This window comes from Vollenhovia emeryi, unplaced genomic scaffold (assembly GCF_000949405.1).
Source record: "Vollenhovia emeryi isolate VEMERY1.0 unplaced genomic scaffold, V.emery_V1.0 DF939141.1, whole genome shotgun sequence".
NCBI classification, from domain to species: domain Eukaryota; kingdom Metazoa; phylum Arthropoda; class Insecta; order Hymenoptera; family Formicidae; genus Vollenhovia; species Vollenhovia emeryi.
Window position 1 is genome coordinate 641,584 of NW_011967225.1, and position 16,592 is coordinate 658,175.

Below are 16,592 nucleotides of genomic sequence, written 5' to 3' on the forward strand. Positions count from 1 at the left end.
TGTCCACGATGCTAGAACTTGGTCCAAGTTCTAGTTTCGAGAAATGTGTAGCCAATCAAGTTGCAGCTATTCCATAAAAGCTGCAAGTCGATTGGCTACACATTTCTCGAAACTAGAACCAAGTTCGTGGACACAAGCCTTTAAAGCCTCGTCTACATAGAAGTCGTAAAGTCGTAGTCGTACTCTCTAAAATTTGTGGAGTGAAAATACTGCCATGGAGTGAAATGTTTACTCCATTGGAGTTAATATTCACTCTGTTGGAGGAAATATTCACGCCAATAGGGTGAACATTTCACTCCATGGCAGTATTTTCACTCCACAAATTTTAGAGAGTAAGAATAGTCGACTACGATTGGTCAATTCTTATGTGTCTGACGAGATTGACCAATCGCAGCCGATTATTCCTACGACTACGACTCTGCGACTCGCATTGTAGACCACGCATAATTGTTGCTCTCCGTTGCTTGTTTCTCCCGCGCTCCTATATCGGCGAGTGGAAGAACCGTTTAATCCATAAATTACCATCTCAACCAGCGGCGCAGCTTCGTCGAGCTTAAAAATGCACTCGACTAGACGCGTTTGCGCGAGAATACTGCGGTGACTCTTAAAAATTACATTTTCTTATTCCGCCGCGAGAGAATGCGTGCGCGGTCCAAGAAGGCCGCGAAAGTTTATTTTATATGCGTTTAGAGAAGGATAAAATTTCCTTTCATTATCGAAGAGACCAGTGTAAAGTAAAGTTCCGTCTTCTATATATCGACTGTACAAAGAGGGATCGTTTAACGATATCGCTAGAGAAGCAGAAATGCTACAGGTACATAAAAGGAACTCGGGGAAACTTTTTCAAGCGATCCGAATGCACGCGATTTATCTTACCTTTCGATGCAGCCCCAGTAGAAATTGCGACCGAAGCTTCATTTTCGCCGTAGCACTTTACAAACTGCCAGTCTTCTCTGAGTTTCTTCAGCTTCTCCTGTTATATATGCATAACATTATGTAAAAGCCATCCTAGACGATTTATAATTTGTGTTGGAACTTAAGAGTATTTCCTTTATAACTTTACGTGCCGTGCAACACGTGAAATAATCGAGACGAGGAACGCGTACGTAAAGTATATAAATATAATTAAAAATTCGTGTTAGAAACCCAAGAGGGTAATTTCGTTTATAACTTTACGTGCCGTGCAACACGTGAAATAATCGAGAGAAGGAACGTACGTGAAATATGCAAATAATATAAAGATTTATTAATTTTATTTAATTCTTTTAATATATAAAATTTATATCAAAAACCGCACAAACGTCTTACGTAGAAAGACGCAAAATACACGAAGATACGAAAACTTGTGAATGCCTCAGGTTTCGCTATAGAAACTGTGAGTCTAAAGTGAATTTAAAACAATGATTTTAACGACAATAATCTTGGCAATTGTATATAAAGAATGCATTTTTCTGTATACCTGCAATTCCACGGAGACCGGTTGTTTCGCTGATTCACACTCTTTCTCCAGATTGGTGTAGTTTTCTAACACATCTTTCACCTCCATCTCGCGATCTTCGACTTTAGACTGGAGAGATATAATTTTCATTAAAAATGATATCAAATACAAGCGCAAGTTGGCGCCTTTTCTAACGTTAATTATGTAAATATTATACTCCAACTTGCCATAATATTTTTAAGCACTTCATTACGCCCGTGCTGCGGCAGGTCTTGAGAGATGCTCAGTCGCGTTCGCGTCTCCATGACCCACGCCATAACGGCATCCAGGGTACATATGTACTTTCTGAGCGACGCAAGCTTGCATTCCACGTATTCGCGGTGGCTCGAAAGATTTGCGTTGGCCTAGACGAGCAGCATTAAACGCACAAGTAGTTATATTACGCAGCGAGTTATCGAAATTTCAAAGATAACATTTAAGAGCTTTATATAAAATAAAACCTTGTCCATATCAGCGAGAAGTTTGTTGTTCTCGTCCTCTTCTCTGGGAACGTTATGTTGGCTCACTAAGGTGTGCAAAGTCCTTTTCCGAGACACGAGTTCTTCTTCTCTCGCCTGCAAACGTCTCGTTAGATTTCAATTAAAGAAATAACACGACTTGTTATTTATTTTCAAAGGCTTCAATATACGCTAAAACAAGCATTTATGCAACGAAGAAAAGTTACAACTCTTATCATAGATACTTTTAATGTTAATTTGCCTACAAAATAAGACAAAGAACGAAGGCATTGTCGAACTGTACTAGGAAGCTGTTCGAAAGTGAGAGTTCAATGCTATTTATATCCTGGCACGATTCGGCATGTGCAGTCATGAAATGTAGAGATATTATTAGGACAAGTTTCAGTTTATTTGATTATGCTGCGCCGGGCCGTGGCCCATGGGCACTGAATCTTGGAGAGAATAATTCCGTTACTTATCCAAGTCGCATCTAAACAGTATCGAGCGTTCTAAAGAGTGTTTTTCAACAGTACGTATTCCTTAGCGCTGTACGCTTTCGCACCCGCGCGACATTATTTTGAGAATCGAGTGGCTTCGTGCAAAGGTGATCCTCGCGAAAATAGTGAACGTCTTGCACGCGGAAATTGAGTCACCGTTGCGATATTACTGTCCATCCAACATTGTAAACTTCTGCGTTCGTTTGAGGAACAAAAATGCGGATGGCACAACTTCTTCTCACGCTTACAGTTATTCTTGCGGAATGAATTGCACTAAGATAGTAAAAAAAAGAACTAAACTTAAATAAAACTACGTTGCACTTTACCTTAATTAACGACAGTCGGATCGACAATGAGGTTTCGTCCGAAGGATTTGCCGCGGACACCAGTAGAGTATTCACTTGTTCTACGATGTTATACGCCGTTTCCAAAATCCTGCCGTCGTTGTTCACTTTTCTCTCCATGGCAAAGTTCCTTAAACAACACGTCAATGTAAATACATTCGAAACGTAACGCGTAAATGGAGCACGCTTAAACGTCTATTAATAATACTGTTGTTATGTGTATGGAAAAGTTACTGGAATTATCGTAATCGTAGTTGTAAGAATTATTGCCGTTTCTTTTTTCACGAAAACGTGATTTACAAGAGAAACTCGAGGATGTTCGTTTATTCTGAGGTTATTCTGAGTTGACTGACTTCACCACAGCAGCACAGGCAAATCACAACTGAAATAGCTCAATGCTGGGTCGAGCTTTCCGCGCAATACCACATGCTCTGCATTAGCAGGTCGTAACTTCATAATTCATAAATTACAGATTTTTAATTATGAAACGTCGTAGATTCTTTCGAAACGTTTAAGTGACTAGAAAGAGCGATTAGAAGCGTTCACCAATAATTTCGATTTCGTGTTGCAATGTCTTGAAAACGCGCGTCTTACTCACTTTTCTTTCCGCGCGTTTATTTCGGCTACCAAATTGTGCCAACGGTGCTTGACGTTTTCAATTATACTCTGCAATTCGGCGACGTCTTCGGCGGTGGCCCGGCTGGATATATCTGTGCTCATCGTACTGATATTATTTAACGTCCTTTGCATCCTCGAGACCTCTTGCTCCAGCTCGAATGTTTTCGTTTTGCTCGCTTTAGAATGGCTGAAAACGTGACACTTCTTTAATGCGTCCTCCATCTTATCCAACCACTCCGAAAATGTCTGGCACGTGTTATGGAGCTCCCTCCATTTCTCGTAACATTTAATCCACCGGTTGTGCCTTTCCACGTAGCTCTGATTAACGCCCGCCCATTCGTCCTGCAATTTCTCGCTCAGGTGTTTTATCTGCTCGGACTGCTCTCTTTTGGCCTGCCGCGTGACGCTCTCGCAAACGTAATTGACTTCGTCGACGCTTGGCTTCAAAATATTTAAAGCGTTGTTAATTTTCTTCAAGCACTCTTCCTGGCTTGCGAACCGCTCGTAATCTTTGCCGTTCAGCGGCAAGGAATTCAAAGATCGCGACACGGTCGCTATCGCGTCTCTCAATTTGCTGATGCGTGCGATAAACTCTTGCGGATTAACGCCACCAATATCCTGAAAAAAAATCAAACTCGTATCAATAAATCCCACCATGAATTCTCCCACGAACTCGTTTTACTTGAATGTTTTAGTAATTAATTTACCACAATGGATATTGTAACATACCAATTCTACTTTCTTATCAGTCACGTGTTTGTCCTTGTCTTTGCTGCCGCTGAATCTCTTGAACTGCGAGCTAACTTTCTGCCAATTGCTGTTGATATTATAGCGCACCGATTCCGAATAGCCAACGTTTAATTTTTTCAACTCCGCGGCCAGCTCGTTCAGCTTGTGTATTTTAACTTGTTTCGCATCAAACTCTTCCGTGAATGATTCCAATTGACCCTCGTAATTGTTAGCCTGTTCGAGCTTGAGCGGTACATCCCTGAACCAGTCTTCAAATTCCGCAATTATGTTGTTATATTGCCACAGAACCTCTTCCGCCTTTTGCGCCTGTTTCCTGCGCGTTTCAATTTCCGCCATAACTTGCTGCCACTTGCTCCTCAGCTTGTCCTGATGCTCGTGTTTGATTTTCTCTGCTCGTGCAGGATCGGTCATGTGTATCGTCATAACTAGACCGTCTCCCTTACTGATTAAAGCCGCTGCGTCTGGGGCCAGTGTGCTAATCTCACTTTTCAGTATCTGCATTACACAAGTATATCAATTGCGCGATCGGTGAGTGATACTTTACTCCTGAACAAATTTAGATAAATTATACAAACCTCAAGACGCTTCGTAGGGTCTTTCTCATTGGAGATACCGCTGATGCTCATCAGCATGACGTCCATCCTGCACAGCATCATTTGTGCCAACTGTTCAAACTCCAGGATACTCGTCTCCAATGCCGTACGAGAGATACCCATCGGGCTTTTGAATAGCGCTTTCTCGCGAACGGCTCTCGTTTCCATTCTATGCTGTAAGACTGGCAGGGACTTTTCAACTTTCATCTGAAAAGAAAGAGGAAAGGTACATTGTGTAAGACATAGCAGCAATTCTTACAATCGGGTTTATATAATCGATATCTTGGATTAACTAACAGACTGGTTGACATGAATGCCGCGTCTGCGCGACACGCATGTTACCTTGTCCAAGAGGTGCTCAACATGCTCTCCTAAATTAGTATCCTCTCCATCCGAACTGGAACTACCAACGTCAATTTCCGTGTCGTCCGAAAATATCAATGCATCATCCGTTTCCTTGTCGCTGCCGTAAAAGCTCTCGCAATCTTCCAACGTGTCGTCTTTCGATAGACTCTTCATACGTTTCAGCAATGGTGATTTCTTATGCAGATTCTCTTCCTCGCTACGGCTCGCGTAACCGAGATTTTCGCGCACTGTAAAACGTCCAGGACTCTTCGCAGATGTCATTTCCTTCTGACTCCTGTTTCCTTGCATCGTTACCGACTTCCGCGCCGCAGCACACTCCGCTTGCTCGCTGGATTTCACGTCAGATTTTTCACTTTCTTCGTTATCGTCCAATATCAGATACTCCGCCACACTCTCTGTGTCTTTCCAGGAAGATATTATCTTGGGTGACTTATTTGAACTTTCTTTCAATTGTTGATCCACCTTGCTACGTTCAGCATTTGAAAATCCTGCGTCCGCCTCTTCCCTTGTCAATAGCCCCTTCTCAATAGCCCTCAATAGCCTAACCTCGGAAGGTGTTGCGCCTCCACTTGAATCAACAGTTTCCTGATCAGTGTCCAAGTCTAACTTGAGTATGAGTCTCTTGATATTTCGCGCGGGAGATTCAGCCGAAGCTTTCTTCTTTAAAATTGGCACGAGTTCCTTCTTCTTAACAATCTGTTCTGCGGCACCGCTGCCGGAAGATATTTTCCCTTTGACCTCCTTGTCTTCCGTATCGGTGTCGATAGATTCTGCTTCCGTCTCGGTATCTTCAACAATTTCCACCCTTTCGACTACTTGCGGCATCAGTCCAACGCTGACGTTGGCACTCGGCAAGATTACGTGATCTTCGGGAGACGCGATCGATTTTACAATCTCCATCTCTTTCACTTCTACAACTCGAAATGGGTTCTGCTGCGCGCAAGCGGTGCTAAAGTCTGTCTTCGTATCTGTTGCTGTCAAAGTGTTGCTCGATACCTGGGAGAACAATTTGCTGTTTTTAGCGAGAAAGAATTCCTCCTCGTCGGCCATGTGCGCGTCCGTGTCGGAACAAGGCGACGGCAGGTCGTCGTCAACCTGAACGACTTGTGGCTGAGAAGTCTGAACAACATCGGGCACCGAACTCATGTCTAACTTTCGTCTAACTGTCCTACTGACGTCGACGATTCTGGTTTTGACTTTTTCCGACTTGGCGGAAGACTTCCGGCTTCGATGAGGCACATCGATGGGCGAGCTTTCCGGCGTGTGAACAACGGCGCACTGATTATCGTCAAATGCAGGATTAAAATATCCTATGCCGTAAATCTCTTTATTCTCGTCTATTAATTTCTTTTCTTTTCTGGCAGAATGCGCGGAAGTTTGTTCCAGCTGTTTAGATAATTTATTGCGCCCGTAATTGTCTCTCCCCTTAGAAGCTTCTGCTTTACTTTTTATTAACAAACTGTCTGTGATTTTGTGGATCCATTCCTGCGAAAATATGACAGGTGACAGAAACTTCATGGACAATCGACAGTTAATGGAAAGAGCATGTTAATAGTGGAACAATATTAAGCATGGTCTAATGGAAAGTGACAATGCGGTTCACTGTGCATGTAAAGCCGAATCTTTTGTGTATTATCCATCACCAATGTAAAAACAATCTCTGCGCTATCACTCAACTCTAGCTTTGCAACTTGTTGCCGGTATTTTTCGTAAAAAGTAGGTTCTATACAAGGGGAGAGACAATACCATGAAACAATCAACAAAATACAAATCCGTCCAGCCACCAAAATGTATACTTATTTTGTGCCAGTAATTACGCTATGTACAGAGATAGAGCCACCTCTTGGACAGAATCGAGATATTCCATTCAATCGAGAAGTAATATAAAAGTAATACGAAGTTAATATATACACGTATTATTTTAATATAATCAAAAATTTCTCGAAAACAAAATATTATTGTAACGCTAATTAAGATATATAAATAATATATAAAGTAACACTTATTAAAATACGTGTAGCTCCATTTAAATCCTGCTGCAAAAAAGAATAGGGTATGACATTTTTGATGTTAGAAATTTCCGATATTAAAAAAAGTGTTTAATATAAATTGACACTCGAGATAAGTCAGTGATATTTTTTTGCGTGTCTTGGAATATAAAATTTCTTACGTATTAATGAGGATGTTTTATGTGATAGAGATATACGTAATGGTACTAATAAGCACAAGCATTACATATACCGATTGTTAAAGTATGAAGCAAAGAATAAGCCATGAGCGAATAAGCAATGAATGATAAAATTGACTTTGAAAAAAAAAGATAATAGACAAACAAATTTCAATTTTGGATGAAAACAAAAGTCAAATACGTACTTGTATTCTGTTAGAGATGTCCTCCCATTTCTCACATACCTCGGCTACTTGGGGATAAAACGCATAACGTTGAAGCTGATTAACTTTCGGTTTCGCCTCTATCATTTCGCCTTGCACAGCCTAATAATGAGATAATGTTGAAAGCATTTACGAGGATGAATACGCAATTTCTTGCATATGGTGTTTTAATATAGTGTACGAGTATTTCAGTACCTTGCACTGTTCAAAGTGATGTTCTGTAAGTTGTTCGATCGGAACGGCATCTAAATTGTTCAACTTCTCTTCAACTTGTAAAAGCCACGCGTTTATTTCGTCGACGTTAGGTTCGTCCTTTTGCAGAAAATAAAAGAAACGTACATACATTTGTTTAAAATATTCAGATTTAATATCATACGAAAAACAATTTACCTCTGGGCCTTGACAGAGTCGCAATCTCTTTTCTGTGTTAGCTAATCTTACAGTTACATCAGACATCTTTTCCTTAAGTGATTCGAGATACATGGCATCGCACAGTTTTGAGAATTGGTTTTGCGATACAAATAACTTGTCTCTTATAACGTTGAGACGCGGTATTACTTCAGTTAGAGTCTCCTGTAATGACGCAATTATGAATTTGATAGTTTGTGAAAAGACAATTTATTTCGGTAAAAACATCATTAATACTCAATATTGTTTATCTGCAATATAAAATAAATGGCCTGAAATTGGAATTTCTACTTACTCGTACATATATCGCGTTCACCGGCAGATCAGGCATGCTCTTTTGCGTATCTAGTTCCTTATTTATGCTTTCGACAGACATGTTAATATACGCCATATTTTTATGCATGTCGCGTGACAAATCTAATGCCGATTCTAATATGGTTTTGAATTCCGTTATATGAAGACCAAGCTGTAACAAATTTAAATATTTGAATCGTTCTCTTGATATGTATATATATATTCGTTTGTAAAATTAATAAACTTAAATACCTTATTATATAATTCCTTCAACATGTCAATTCGCTTTGAAAATTTATCTGGCTCGAGTACCGTTTTATCTTCAACCAACTTTCTTCCAGTTACAATTATACATTCAATTTCACTTTTAATCTCACTTAAAGTTTGATAAAAACGCTGTAAGACAACGAAGAACATACGGGCATTAGTCTCTTAGTCCGTACACTATATAAATACATGTGTGACTTAATATTACCAAGCAATGTTTTAATTGACCCTCGATGACTTCGGGATCTTCTGACGATAGTTCTAACAGACAAGTTGCTTCTTCAATTCCCCTGAGTTCTCGCAAAGCTCTCGATAGTCTAGACTCTATATTGGCCGGACAGCGAAAGCGTTGAAACTTTCTTTGCACTTTGGCATATTTCTGTTCAATCAGGGACATTTGTTCTTGGAGTCGAAGTGCCGCTTCTTGTTTGCCAGAAGCTTTGTACGATTCAATTTGCGATGACATTTCCTCGAGCGTAGCACGCTGTTGTTCCAACTCTTCCATTAATTTCTGCACGGCCACAATATATAATTTTACATAAATATTATCTATTGTGTTCCATTGCCATATATCGTACTTGGTGATACGCCATATGCATTAGTAAAATTTTACATTCTTCTTATATAATTAGTTAGTAAAATCTATGTATAAAAGATGCAAATTTTAACAACCACATTCTTTCGATCATGCTACTTCCAAAATCGTTATATACATACAGCATAAAAAAACATGTATATATTGATATCTCCTGATAACTTCTTGCTTTTTCAAAAATTATTTTAAATTCCTTGTATAATATATTTATCACAATAACTGTACATGTTAATATGCTGTTACTTGGTACAAATTTCTATATTGGTAAATGTTTCTCGCATTAGTTAATAATGTGACAAACTTATGCCAAGAGGCACCATCTCAGAAGTGTAGCTTCTTTAAAACCAAACTTCTAATTGGCAATTATTCACAAGCAACAAAACTACACTGATACGGTCCTAATATCTTCAGATTGTGTATTAATCTTTTAATTGTAATACGACATAATATATGTATCATTTTCTTCGTGGACAGACCTGGTAATCGTGAGGCAAATCATCAGCAGTGAGGTCGCAATCAAGACGTGCAGTTAGTACGGAGTCTATTTGTGTTAAAGAATGCTGAAGGGCAAGGATACGCCCTTCCGATTGTTGGGCTTGCTTCACTGATCCTTCCAACAGCTTGGCCCGCTGCCCTGCCTACTCAAAACATAATACTCTATCCTTGACTCTATCTTTCCAACTAAATTAACGTTACGAAGCAAGTATTGAACTTGCAATAATTGATTATTACAACTCTTCTCAGCCAAGCAGAAATATAATGTACAAAAACGATATAATATTTAAAGGTTTTCTTGAATATTCTGTTGCACATCCATTTATAACTTTATAATAATAGCTGGGATAATTTTCGCGCGGACATAATCGTTCTGAGCAATTCGTAATAATGCCACATGCATGGTTACAGGCTGTTAAAGTCTCAAAACTTCGTGCTTATGCTTGACACATACATACAATTCGACAACCTAAGCTCTTTAGAATATATGTCTTAGTATATAATCGTACACTTTATATATTAGTGACAAACATAGATATGTAACAAGTGTGTGCATACCTGCTTGTTTAAGTTCTCCCATCGATTTGTCAATCCCTCTACGTCGGTCTCGATAGAATGAGTCATAATATTACTGTCAATAAGTTGTTTACCAATTTCTTGAATCTTCTCAAGTCTAGATTCCGGATGATTTCGTATGTAATTTTCTAAATCCTTAAACGTAACAAATATAACTTTCGAGTATACATCGTGTGCGTATTATACATAGAAAGAATCGGATTAAATTACAAAACTTTACAAAGAGAACTTAATTTAACTTTTTCTGAACAGCATTGCAAAAAATGCTATAAAATCAATGTTTTTAATTTTAATTTTTATCAGCTATTTGGTTCAAATTATAAGATAATTACTGTTAAGTAATTATCACGAGATTAAGCAATTTACTTACATCCAGCTCTTCCGAAATTTCTTCCGCGTCCGCAGCAGTTTTAGGCGACTTTTTTAATCGCTTGTCTAACTTATCCAACCAGTCACTCTCCTGTGCCACTAAAGCACGAAATTCCCCGTACTCATGACTAGCATTTTGTAAGTGTCTATAGCGTTCGTATATACGATCTGTAACATCCGTCCATCGTGCATTTAAGAAAGTGAAGCGTCTACCGAGTTCTTGCACGGATGTTCCTTCCGAACTTAATAGTTTGTCGTTTCCCATTTCGTTCAAGTTTCTAAATTCTTCCACTCGTTTGTCAATGTTGTCTTTCAGCGCTTGATACCGACCGCGAACTTGGAAAAGCTCAACCGAAGATGTTATTCTTGATTCTATCGGTATCTCTTTCTCTAAACTTGACAGCCACTTTGTAAAATCTTCTATACCATTAATAATCTGAAACAGAATCGTTGTGCAGTAAAATATATTTACACTTCTATTTGTGAAGTTTATGCGTACTTACGTTGTCATTTTTCTGTAAAGTACTCTCATACTTGTCGCTTAAACTTTTAGCCTCGTTAACAATTGTGTTCCACTTATATGTTACAGCCTCCAATTTGCTGTTTAACATACTTGCAAAATTAGGTTCAGATTTTTCGAATATTCCATTTGCCGACAGTCGAAGTGCTTCTATCTGCGGTTTCGTCTTATCTATTTCTTGAGAAAGCAAATGAACTTGTTTCAATTTGTGCTCCATTTCTTCGACATTATCCGTAATGTTGTCTTTAGATAAATTTTGCAGGCACAACAATGATTTCTCGAACCAGGACTCAAGAGTAGAAAATTCGGTATTAAACGTTTGCAACATTGCGATATCTGAAACATGCATTGCATTAATAAATGTCTTATGAAATTGCAATATAATACAAATATGATATCTAAATAAAAGCAAGCACTTATTTTGCTTATTACATATTTGTTGCTAATTTTCTATTTACCTTTGGTAAGAGTCTGTTGCTTCTCTTCCAAAATGATGGGAATATCACTCCACTTAGTATTCAACTCCTGCAATTCATCTTTAAGCCGCTGTCCAGAGGAGTCGTCATTTATCTTCGCTATTAAATCTTGTCCAGTAGAATTGACATATTTGAAAATTGCTTCCTGTTCTCTCAACGAGCTTTGTATATCTTTAAATCTCTTCATTTGCTCTTCCATAATCTTCTCATCTGACATAATTATATGTTCTGACAATAGAACACCTTCCACATTATTAATAAACGACATCAGATTGTTGACTGCCTCAATATACTTTTTAGGCGGCGTTCGATCGATAGCATTACTTATTTCAGTCAATCGTTCCGACAACCTGAATGTATTACGTTTAGTAACGCGTCAAGTTTATAGCATGTATATATATTTATTTACAACGATACTTACATTGCGTACAAATTCTCCCACTTGGTGCAAAACATTTTCACGTCTGCGCCCACATTACTAGTTTCCGCAGTAGCAACTTGATTTTCTGACAGTTCCTTCGCCTTTTCGAGCATCCTTTTTACGCGATCGTTATGGGATTTCATCGATTTCATTTTAACCTGAACAAAATGTTTGAAGATTAAAATAGCGTATATTCATATTAAAAATTGAAGGGCAACATTTCAGCGTACCCTAAATGGTTCTATCTGATTGTTTGCTTTATTTGTATCGAACCACTTTGTGTAACTTTCCAGCATCAAATTTAGACTAGCTAGTTCACTCCGGAATTTCTTCACTTCCTCCAGATAATCTATGCGTCTCTTTATCTCTTGGAGACGATTATTTGTCGCTACCCAACAATTTTGTATGCCCTTAATCTTGGATTCCTCTTCTTCGGTGGATTCGTTTGCATTTTTTAACTCGTCGATAAGCCGTTTACCAATTTCAAGAACTTTATCATATTCATTTTTATGCGAATCCATGTCCGTCAGAGTATCTTGGTAAACAACTCTCTTCTCTTCCACGCTCAATTCGTCAAACACCCCCTCCGAACGGCCGATTTCTAAATCGACATAATCCAGCCATTTATATAGATGAAGCAATGCCGATTCAAACTCGTGTTTAGTAGTGTTGTCAACGCGACGTTTCTTCGAATCGCTATGTGGTGTTGACTGAAAAGAGAAGTATTACTTAGTCACGAAAGTCGAATACAAAATAAAACTGCGAAAAATAAGAAAATATATACGTACTGTTGCAGCAATCTCTTCTTTATACGCTATACTTGTTACCGTTTCGGACATCCATTCGTTCCCTTTAACAGCTGTTACATTCTCCTCGGACATTAAATCCAACTCAAATCCAGAATTTGTTATCTAATGCGCGATATAATAGATGTATTATTTAACAGCAAAACGTATCTCTTTAACGTAATATTCTAAAGTTTTAAATTACCCTTTGGGATTGCACTTCCATGATTTGTCCGACGGCTTCCCATCGATCTTGCAGATTTTCAATCTTTTCCAAAATATTCGCGTATTCTAAAGACGAGCTGTTGCCATCTAAATCCTGGATTGATTCCTGCAGAGACGTTAGTTTCTTCTGATTTATATCCATTTCTGCTTTAAGGACTTGCAATTTCTTTATTCTGTCTAACACTTCGCCAAATTCGGACGCCGGGTTAGCCTCCATTTGCTTTAATGTTATTTCCGTCTCGTTCAACCACGCTACCAGCCTTTTGTAATCATCGGTAATGTTCTGCCAAAGCGTGGATAAAGATTCCAATCGCTGACGTCGTTCCTCTTTCCACCGGCAGATGTGACTCCAACGTTCACCGAGGGCAGACAATTGGTCCTCCATTTGCGCGTAAACCGCCTCGGAATTTTCTTCGTCCACGACCACTACCATGTTCCTCATACCGTCGACTACGTCTTGTTGCGCGTGAATATCTTGCTCTAATTCGTCCAGATGCTTCAGTTGTTCCTCGAGGGTTGATGGATTCAACTCGGTTGCTGCCATCAGCGAAATTCGATCTTCCGTTTTCATCAACCATTGTCGTAACGCATCTAGCTGGGCCTGCTGCATTTGCATCAATACCTAGAAATAATCATAGATTTGATTTGCAAGAACTAACCGAACATACGTATTAAAAATACCCCTCTGCGATATGTATTATTTTCATCAACAAAATAGATACCACGTACCTCGTGGATTCTCGTTTGCCTCTCCATGGCGCGCATTCGAAGCCCCTCCCATCGAGAATTCAGTAAAGACATCTGCACACGAACCTCGTGCTCTTCATCTTTATGCAATCCGCCTTCAGCTAACAATCTTGCACCTTCCTCTAGAACAGTTCCTACCCCATCTTGATGACCGGATAGCTCCATCAAGAAGGTCTCATGCTCGTGGAACTGTTGTTTCAATGCGTCTAGAGTCGAGCCAGGCTCCGGGGCATGATTCAATTTATCCTCCGCCTCCAAAAGCCACGTTAGAACGTCTTCGAGCGCGACCTGATAGCCGCCAAGCTCGACGGAAACATTTGTAGCTAGGCTCATCGGGCGAGATGCTGGCATTCCGAAATTGCCGAATGTTAGAGTAGTCTGTAAGTTGATTTTTTCAAGGGTCATATGTCGATACGATATATAACGCTCTCGTTCATTTGCTAAATCACGATTCACATACGTCTGTTCCTGGTGTTGTAACGGGACTCACTGGAGTGCTGTCACTTGCGATTGAGAGATCTAGCTCGCCAATGTCGTCGCCCGAATGTGGTAACGATTGGAAGAGACACATAACGTACATCATTATGGACTTTTTATCCGGTACTGAAGTATTCACGTCTAAAATCAAGTATAGTATTGTAACAAAATCGTATGTCGACTTGCTCCGACAGAATTAACGATTGTTGTTAACCAAAATTGATAACTTGACAACCAAAACGATATTATTTAAAATGATTATTATATATAACGCAACACTCGAATTAAATTACCTTCGGGATCCAAAAGACGTTCGATATCAAGATGTTCTTGTGCGAGTCGAAAAGCATGGTCCAATCTGGCATTTGGATGCTTACGCGCGATATTATTGAAGTCAAACAAGTGAGGTTTCCATTTATGTAAGATCGCATTAAACGCTAAGCCGTCCGACCAGGATGTTGTAAAATTTTTAATATCAACGCCTGGATAATCCTAAGAAAGAGATGATTATAAAAATAAAACTGTTACTTTATTTTAACGAATTCAATATATGTAGAGGAAAGTCCCCTATTATCAGATAAGCTCCTGACATAGTAGGGTTTTTGCTAAATTAATAGGCTTCGTCTATTGATTTTATTGTCAATTTATTGCCCAACTCATAATAGAAGATTCTTTCCTTCTACATAAAATATTTTTACCTGTGAGTTTTGACGACACCAGGCAAGAAGTGTTTTTTCTAAGTTGGTCTGTTGTAATTCTGTCATTAGATCTTTCAAATGATAATGTACCTGTTAATAACGTAAAAGAAAAGTTAATAATACTAAACTTGCATACGGGGCAAATACAAATTATTCACGTGCCAATAAAATTCAGAATGAGTTTATCTAAAAATGTTCTCGTTTTCTCAAAATATTTTATAATATATTTCTATCATTTAAGTATAAAATAAAATAAAAACACGAATATCGTTGGCTTAACCTTCCATTTGATCGCAGATCTGAATTAAGGATACTAAATTCTATTCTCACTAAAAGCAAACGGTTCATTAATTCCTACAACATTGTCGGATGAAAGTTATTTGTACGTCGTCGTTCGTCTGGCTTAAATATATTTCATTTAAGGAATTTCCAATATCCTTTACAGTTGGAAGTAGAAAATAGTCTCGTACAAACCAGGTTTCGTTCCATAGAATAAATTCAAACTACATGAACGATCGATATTTAATCCAGCAAAGACATGTTCTAATCAGATTTTAATTTACACGCAAAGTGTTTTTGCTGATACTGGTCTGTCGGCCAAAATTAGAAAGATACTACCTCCAAAATTATGAAACGACTGAATTACTGACAGATCGAAATGAAAAAGAATTCTGCCGTAATTGTGTGTAAAGCTCGAATACTTACTTGCCAATGAAGAATAATACTCCACACCAAACCGAGTGTCAATTTAGGATTGCCATCAACAATGTCATTGCTACTAATGTTGACAAGTTTCACCTAAAATATATAATATCGTACAGCACTGGCAGAAATTTATATGATATATTTGTATCAACAATCTAATTTACTTGGGTATATACGATGTCTTACAATTAATATTAAAACAAAATTTGTTTTCGCTATCTCGTGTTTCTCTTTAGCAGTCAAATATTTCTGGCATAATACAGTATTATTGCTATATGGAGAGAATTCTAGAATATACCCTGAAAATCATGGTAGTCGTGGACAACGTGACATTTCCAAGAATTTTACGAGAGCTTTTCGAAACTTTACCACGGTACTTTAGTGAAATTAATTTTACTGCGGTGGATATTAATTAATATTTTCCATTGCAGTGGATATTAATGAGATAAACTCTCATAAAAGTCCTCGAAATGCCACGTTGTCCCACGACTACCATGCTTTCCAGGGTAAATTCTAGAGATATACTCTCCGTGTACAATTACTTACGTTATTCTGTTCAAGAATTTGCAATGCTTTATTGACGTTATTGAGATGATGCACTCGCATCCGACCGCGTTCCCTTTTCTGTAAAATAAACATCCTCGCTATTAACATCGTTCGCGCTTCAAAGCCGCGTAATTATACCTGAAACTGGCTCGACTTGTTTTAACATAAAGGGTCCTAATTCTATATGGGCCATTGGATGCAAAATAAATTTCAAGGATGAGAGCGAACTGCCTATATTATATCTCGGGAATGGAACATTCTTACGCCTACCGCGGATTCGTAATCGTTGCACTCTTATGCAAATATCCCCGATGCACGCGCACCTGCTCGCAATTCGCCACGAGCGAGCGCGAGTGTGCTGACGCGGAATGCACGGGGAATAATTTTATTAGGAAGCGCCGTCGCGACCAGAAGATGTTCTAACGATCTAACGCGCGGTCTAATGCCCTTTCCACACCTAAGGATGGTCTTGCTTGTGGCTCATCCGAGAGGGT

General features: G+C 38.8%; 1 protein-coding gene across 14 annotated transcripts in view; it reads right to left on the bottom strand.

The window, feature by feature from the left end:
• LOC105566931 (dystrophin, isoforms A/C/F/G/H-like) overlaps nt 1-16,592 on the bottom strand; it is a 510,950-nt gene that overhangs the window by 468,458 nt on the left and 25,900 nt on the right. For 11 of the 14 annotated variants that reach the window (XM_012021369.1, XM_012021359.1, XM_012021357.1 and 8 more), the window contains 30 exons: nt 16,099-16,176; nt 15,553-15,645; nt 14,848-14,937; nt 14,443-14,641; nt 14,133-14,290; nt 13,655-14,050; nt 12,906-13,547; nt 12,704-12,826; nt 12,146-12,625; nt 11,916-12,073; nt 11,477-11,844; nt 11,002-11,354; nt 10,500-10,934; nt 10,112-10,264; nt 9,535-9,696; nt 8,672-8,974; nt 8,449-8,592; nt 8,198-8,368; nt 7,885-8,067; nt 7,690-7,806; nt 7,477-7,596; nt 5,035-6,588; nt 4,720-4,944; nt 4,124-4,639; nt 3,375-4,012; nt 2,759-2,906; nt 1,939-2,052; nt 1,666-1,842; nt 1,460-1,567; nt 877-973 (listed from right to left, as the gene is read on the bottom strand). In XM_012021369.1, the coding sequence (XP_011876759.1) occupies nt 877-973; nt 1,460-1,567; nt 1,666-1,842; nt 1,939-2,052; nt 2,759-2,906; nt 3,375-4,012; nt 4,124-4,639; nt 4,720-4,944; nt 5,035-6,588; nt 7,477-7,596; nt 7,690-7,806; nt 7,885-8,067; nt 8,198-8,368; nt 8,449-8,592; nt 8,672-8,974; nt 9,535-9,696; nt 10,112-10,264; nt 10,500-10,934; nt 11,002-11,354; nt 11,477-11,844; nt 11,916-12,073; nt 12,146-12,625; nt 12,704-12,826; nt 12,906-13,547; nt 13,655-14,050; nt 14,133-14,290; nt 14,443-14,641; nt 14,848-14,937; nt 15,553-15,645; nt 16,099-16,176 (8,503 nt within the window). The remainder of the gene's footprint in view (nt 1-876; nt 974-1,459; nt 1,568-1,665; nt 1,843-1,938; nt 2,053-2,758; nt 2,907-3,374; nt 4,013-4,123; nt 4,640-4,719; nt 4,945-5,034; nt 6,589-7,476; nt 7,597-7,689; nt 7,807-7,884; nt 8,068-8,197; nt 8,369-8,448; nt 8,593-8,671; nt 8,975-9,534; nt 9,697-10,111; nt 10,265-10,499; nt 10,935-11,001; nt 11,355-11,476; nt 11,845-11,915; nt 12,074-12,145; nt 12,626-12,703; nt 12,827-12,905; nt 13,548-13,654; nt 14,051-14,132; nt 14,291-14,442; nt 14,642-14,847; nt 14,938-15,552; nt 15,646-16,098; nt 16,177-16,592) is intronic. The other 3 variants (XM_012021362.1, XM_012021368.1, XM_012021370.1) reach the window with 3 other exon arrangements.